The sequence below is a fragment of the Leucoraja erinacea genome, unplaced genomic scaffold, assembly GCF_028641065.1.
Source record: "Leucoraja erinacea ecotype New England unplaced genomic scaffold, Leri_hhj_1 Leri_596S, whole genome shotgun sequence".
Lineage (NCBI taxonomy): Eukaryota > Metazoa > Chordata > Chondrichthyes > Rajiformes > Rajidae > Leucoraja > Leucoraja erinaceus.
In genome coordinates this window covers 40001-47141 of record NW_026576505.1, presented here as the reverse complement: position 1 = coordinate 47141, position 7141 = coordinate 40001, and the positions used below count along the sequence as shown (strand labels likewise).

Below are 7141 nucleotides of genomic sequence, written 5' to 3'. Positions count from 1 at the left end.
GAGCCTGAAGACTGCAACGTCCAGGTTCAGGAATAGCTACTTCCCCACAGCATTCAGGCTATTAAACTCAGCTCGGACAAAACTCTGAACATTAATAGCCCATTATCTGTTTATTTGCACTTTATCAGTTTATTTATTCATGTGTGTATATATTTATACAATGGTATATGGACACACTGATCTGTTCTGTATTCACGCCTACTATATTCTGTTGTGCTGAAGCAAAGCAAGAATTTCATTGTCCTATCTGGGACACATGACAATAAACTCTTGAGATCTTGAGACAGAGAGGGAGAGACCGTGAGACTGGGCGAGACAGGGAGGTGGGGAGACTGGGTTAGAGAAGGGGCGACTGTGAGTGAGCCAGAGATAGAATAATCAGAGCAGAGAGGGAGAGGTGGGAGGGAGCTAACAAAACAAATGTAGAGAAAACTGTAAGTCGGGTCTGAAACGTCACCCAATCCTTCTCTCCAGAGATGCTGCCTGTCCCGCTGAGTTATTCAAGCTTTTTGCGTCCATCTTCGGTTTAACCAGCATCTGCAGTCCCTTCTTACACAAGCCGTACGCTCAGAGAAGGGCTTTAAAGGTATCACACGGTTTGACACAATTCATAAAGTCTCATTGTATGCAGATGACCTGCTCCTGTACATCTCGAATCCAGTCAGCAAACTCCCTGTGATTACGAATATTTTAGAACGGTTTGGTACGTATTCTGGTTATAAACTTAACTACCAAAAAAGTGAACTATTGCCGATTAACTCATCGGCTAAGCAGCTCCCTCGCTCTTTAACCTCATTTAAATGGGCGGAGGACGGATTTCGCTACCTCGGCGTTTTTATCACAATACCTATATTTGATATGTTCCGCACAAACTTCCTGCCTCTGGTTGAGAAAGCTGAAAGAGACTTTGACCGCTGGTCAGTTTTACCGTTATCCCTCGCGGCCCGGATAAATCTGGTCAAGATGGTTGTCCTACCCAAATTCCTGTACCTTTTCCAGCATGTTCCTATATTTATCACTAAATATTTTTTTGATAAATTAGAAAGGAGAATATCTAAATTTTTATGGGGTAGCAAACCGGCCAGAATTTGAAAGACGGTACTACAGTCTCCTAAGAGTGACGGCGGTTTGGCACTTCCTGACTTTAGGCAATACTACTGGGCTGCTAACTTGCAAAAAATCCTGTACTGGATGAATGCGACCACCTACCGACCTGGGTACACATGGAAAAGGCGAGTTCGCATCTCCCGTTGCGGTCTGTCCTATGCTCCCAACTCCCCCTTTCTATAACATCTGTGGGTGCAGGCCCAATTGCGTCCCTTTCGCTCAAGATATGGAGTCAACTTAGGAAAAACTTCGGTTTACAAGGCCCTTCCATCTTGACCCCACTGCTTAAAAATCACATCTTTAAACCTTCAAGTACAGACTCCGCATTCAAACCTGGCATAGTAATGGCATCAGTAGTATCAAAAACCTATACAAGGATGGCATTTTTTCGTCTTTTGCGGAGCTTTCGTCCAACTATAGCCTCCCAAACTCCCACCTTTTTCGTTTTTTCCAGATTAGGGATTTTGTGAAGAAGATATTCCCCCATTTCCCAAATCGTCCCCCTGAAACCCTGACCGATTCCATCCTAGCTCTAGATCCCAACCGGAAGAAATGCATCTCTTTTTTGTACAACTTGTTAGGGTCGGTTATATAGAAACCTCATACCTCATTAAAAGCTGTATGGGAGGGCGAGCTGAATACAAAACTAACAGACGAGCAATAGGACTCTGCCTTGGATTTGATCCATTCTTCCTCCATATGTGCCCGTCATGGCCTAATCCAATGCAAAGTCCTTCACAAAGTCCACTGCACAAACGCAAGGTTATCTAGAATATACCCCTCTGTTAAAGACACCTGCAACAGATGCAATCAATCCCCTGCCAACCATAGTCATATGTTTTGGTCTTGCCCTAAGCTAGCAACTTTTTGGAGGAGTGCTTTCGACGTGCTAAGCAGAGCCTATGGCCAGACTATTCCTCCAAACCCACTGTCAGCTATTTTTGGTATTCCCCCCAACACCAACCTCTCTGTTGCGTTGAAGCGGGTCCTGGTTTTTACAACCTTGTTAGCCCGGAGACTGATCTTGCTTAACTGGGGGCTCACCTGTCCCTTGACACACGCCCGCTGGATAAAGGTGCTGTGGTGCTCTACAACTTAAAGCTTGAAAAACTTAGGTTCTCTCTCAAAGTCTCTACCAAGACATTCCTAGATACATGGAACCCTTTCCTGGAACTTGTTAACTCTCTTAATTTGTTGACTCGTGAGGACTGAGTGCCCTCAATCACTGCTCTGTCTTATTGCAGCTGCTATCCCCTTAACCCCGCCCCCCCCCCCCACTTTTTCTTTTTCATTTTGTTTATCTTATCGTATTTGTGTGGATGTGTACGTATGTGAGTGTTGTTTGTCCCCGGGTGGCGAGGGTGGGTAAGGGTAAGGGTAAGGGTTTTGAGGGTCGTTTACATACTGTTGTACAATTATGTCCTGACTATCAGTCTGTTATCATTGTATGTATGCAAATTGCTGTTAAATTCAAAATTCAAATTTAAAAAAATCAATTACGAGAAATGCAACTTAACCTAAAATAGGTTGATTAAATCTACTCAGATCAAACCAAAAAAAAAAAAAAAAAAAAGAATAAACATAGAAAATAGGTGCAGGAGTAGGCCGTTCGGCCCTTCAAGCCTGCACCACCAGTCAATATGATCATGGCTGATCATCCAACTCAGTATCCTGCACCTGCCTTGTCTGCATACCCCCTGATCCCTCTAGCCACATCTAACCCCCTCTTAAATATAGCCAATGAACTGGTCTGAATTACTTTCTGTGGCAGAGAATTCCACAGATTCACCACTCTCTGTGAAAAAAAATAATTCTCCTAAAGGACTTCCCCCTTATCCTTAAACTGTGACCCCTTGTTCTGGACTTCCCCAACATCGGGAACAATCTTCCTGCATCTAGCCTGTCCAACCCCTTAAGGGGGGGTCATTTAAGAATGAGGTGAGAAAAAACTTTTTCATCCAGAGAGTTGCGAATTTGTGGAATTCCCTGCCACAGAGGGCAGTGGAGGCCAAGTCACTGGACGGATTTAAGAGAGAGTTAGATAGAGCTCATGGGGCTGGTGGAATCAAGGGATATGGGGAGAAGGCAGGCACGGGTTATTGATTGGGGACGATCAGCCATGATCACAATGAATTGCGATGCTGGCTCGAAGGGCCGAATGGCCTCCTCCTGCACCTATTTTCTATGTTTCTGTTTAGCCTTGTTAGTGCCCCAAAACACATTGAGAACACAAAACCATACAACACAGGCCCTTCAGCCCACGATGTCAATGCTGAACATAGATAATAGGTGCATGAGGCCATTCGCCCATTCGAGCCAGCACCGCCATTCATTGTGATCATCCACAATCAGTACCCCGTTCCTGCCTTCTCCCCATATCCCTTAATTCTGCTAACCCCAAGAACTCTATCTAACTCTCTTTTAAATTCATCCAGAGAATTAGTCTCCACTGCCTTCTGTGGCAGAGAATTCCACAAATTCACAACTCTCTGAGTGAAAAGATGTTTCCTCATCTCCGTTCCTAAATGGCCTATCCCTTATTCTTATACTGCGGCCCCTGGGAACAATTTTTCCTGCATCTAGTTTGTCCATTCCTTTAAGAATGTTATATGTTTCAATAAGATACCCTCTCATCCTTGTAAATACCAGTGAATATAAGCCCAGTCGCTCCATTCTTTCATCATATGTCAGTCCTGCCATCCCGGGACTTAACCTGGTGAAGCTACGCTGCATTCCCTCTACAGCAAGGATGTCTTTCCTCAAATTAGACTTGGACAGAGAGAGGGATGCCAAGTTAAACTGTTCTCTGCTGCACATGACCCAATCCATCCATATCCATCTGCCTATCTAGCAGCCTCTTAAACACCACTATGGTATCTGCCATTAAACTGCGCCTGCCATTTCACGATCACACCAACATCAATCAGTCTGAGGCCCAAGATCACGGTGAACACCTCCAGTAATCTGAAGAAGGGTCTCAACCTGAAACGTCACCCGTTCCTTCTCTCCAGAGATGCTGCCTGTCCCGATGAGCTACTCCAGCCTTTTGTGTCCATCTCCAGTGACCTCTGTTCCTCTGTGGGTGATGGCTCCTCTGAAACTCGACAAGTGTTCCCGCCCTCTACCCTCCCACTGCCTCCCATCTCCATCCTCCAGCACCCACCCCCCTCCCACCACCCCCTCCCCTCCCCCTTCCCTCCCAGTGAATGAAACAGCAGCACAATGGAGGTCAGGATGCATTTTATTTGAGGTTACCGGATCCAGAGAGCATCAGCAGAGAGGGCCGGGGTCACCTCTCCCTTGAGGTGGGCAGCGGGGGGCCGTGCCTAGTTGAGGGGTCACCCTCCACCTCGCGATGGGCAGTCGAGCCCCACCTCACTCACTTCAGCAGCTTGAGGTTCTTCATGAGCCCCTGTACCTGCTCCTTGGGGCAGGGCCTCAGGGCCAGGCAGGTGGGGCAGTTCTCCGGCTGCTCCACCCACAGCTTGTGATCCACCTGCTCCTCGGTCAGCCTCTGCGACAGCTTCACCAGGCTCTCCTCATCAGGGGCCTGCACCGGGTAACCAGACAGAGGGTCAGAGCCGCCGCTCACTGCCGGATATCCCAGCCGTCCTGGGTTCCCCCCAGCTAGATCCCCCCTACCCATTCCCCCATGGCTGACACCAACCGGCTCTCCCCCAACTCCCCTGGCTGCAACCCCCCCCCCACCACTCTGCCCCTCCATCCCAGTCCCATGCTCCCTCCCCACCAGCTACTGCTCTATCCAGCTCTATGCCCTCCCATAAGGATCTCTTCACATCCTCTCTCTGTTCCACTTCACTGCGCTCCATCTGATGCCCCCTCCCTATCTTTCTTTCTCCCGCTCACCCCCTCCTCCACTATCCCCTCTTCCCCCACACATTTCCCTCCTCAGTCTCTCTCCCCTCCTTTATAATTTTATACGCTTCTCTAAGATTCCCTCTCATCCTAAATTCCAATGAATACAACCCTGCTCTTTCCAATCTTTCCTCATATGACTGTCCCGCCATCCCAGGGATTAACCTGGTGAACCTATGCTACACTGCCTCAATAGCAAGGGTGTCCTTCCTCAAATTAGGGGACCAAAACTGCACACAATACTCCAGATGTGGTCTCACCAGGGCCTTGTACAACTGCAGAAGGGCGTCTTTACTCCTATACATAAATCCTTGTGTTATAAAGGCCAACATGCCATTCGCTTTCTTCACTGCCTGCTGTACCTGCATGTTTACTTTCAGTGGCTGGTGTACAAGGACACCCAGGTCTCGTTGCACTAATCTGCCTCCTTGTTCTTGTCGCCACAGTGGATAACCTCACATTTATCTACATTATACTGCATCTGCCATGCATCTGCCCACTCACTCAATCTGTCCATGTCACCCTGCAACCTCCTAGCATCCTCTTCGCAGTTCACACTGCCACCCAGCTTTGAGTCATCTGCAATTTGCTAGTGTAAATTTTAATCCCATCATCTAAATCACTTATATTGTAAATAGTTGCGGCCCCAGGACCGAGCCTTGCGGCACTCCATTCGCCACTGCCTGCCATTCTGACGGGGCCCGTTTATTCCTATTCTTTGTTTCCACTCTGCCAATCAATTCTCTATCCATGTCAGTACCCTACCCCCAATACCATGTTCTCTAATTTTGCCCACTAATCTCCTGTGTAGGACCTTATCAAAGGCTTTCTGAAAGTCCAGATACACTACATCCACTGGCTCTCCTTCATCCATTTTACTTGTCACATCCTCAAAATATTCCAGAAGATGAATCAAGCAGGATTTCCCTTCATAAATCCATGTTGTCTTGGACCAATCCTTTTACTGCTATCCAAATGCGCTGTTATTACTTCTTTAATAATTGACTCCAGCATCTTCCCCACCACCGATGTCAGGCTAACTGGTCGATAATTCCCCGTTCTCTCTCTCTCGCTCCCTTTGTGAAAAGTGGGATTACATTAGCTACCCTCCAATCCACAAGAACGGATCCTGAATCTATAGAACATTGGAAAATGATCACCAATGCGTCCACAATTTTAGAGCCACCTCCTTGAGTACCCTGGGATGCAGACCATCAGGCCCTGGGGATTTATCATCCTTCAATCCCATCAGTCTACCCAATACTATTTCTTGCCTAATGCAAATTTCTTTCAGTTCCTCTGTCTCCCTAGATCCTCTGTCCTCCATTACATCTGGGAGATTGGTTGTGTCTTCCTTAGTGAAGACAAAACCAAAGTACCTGTTCAACTCTTCTGCCATTTCCTTGTTCCCCATAATAATTTCACCTGTTTCACCTTCAAGGGATCCACATTTGTCTTTACTAATCTTTTTCTCTTAATATACTTAAAGAAGCTTTTATTCCCCTTCTTTATATTCTTGGCCAGTTTACCCTCATACTTCATCTTTTCGGCCCATATTGCCAATTTTGTTACCTTCTGTTGTCCTTTGAAAGTCTCCCAAACCTCTGGCTTCCTACTACTTTTTGCTATGTTATACACCTTTTCTTTGAGTTTTATTCCATCCCAATCTTCCCTTGTCAGCCGAGGTTGTCTCTTACACCCCTTAGAATCTAATGAAATGATCCTGCATCTTCTGGATTATGCCCAGGAATTCCTACCATTGCTGTTCCACCGTCATTCCTACTAGGATCCTTGTACAGTCGGCCTTGGCCAGCTCCTCGCTCATGTCTTCATAATCCCCTTTGTCTGCTCTCCCCCGTCACTCCCCACTCTCCCCTTCCCCCCACTCCCTCCTCGCCCCCCACACTCTCCCCTTTCCCCCCTCACCTCACCACTCTCCCCTTCCCTCCCTCCCCCACTGTCCATTCCCCCCCTCTCTCCCCTTCCCCATTCTCCCCTCCGACCCCCCCCCCACTCTCCCCTTCCCCCCAAACCCCCCCCCTATTCCCCTCCCACCCCGCACTCTCCACACACTATCCCCCTCCTCCCCACCCTACACTATCCCCACCCCCACTATCCCACCCCCCACACTCTCCCCACACTCTCCTCCCCACACTAT

The 7141-nt window shown here is 47.7% G+C and overlaps 1 protein-coding gene across 1 annotated transcript in view; it reads right to left on the bottom strand.

Moving 5' to 3' along the window:
- Window positions 1-4330: 4330 nt before the first annotated feature.
- The window catches only part of ptrhd1 (peptidyl-tRNA hydrolase domain containing 1), a 3181-nt gene continuing 370 nt past the window's right edge, over window positions 4331-7141 (bottom strand). Inside the window, exon 2 of the mRNA XM_055630987.1 lies at window positions 4331-4657. Within this exon, the coding sequence (XP_055486962.1) occupies window positions 4487-4657 (171 nt within the window). The 3' untranslated portion in view covers window positions 4331-4486. The remainder of the gene's footprint in view (window positions 4658-7141) is intronic.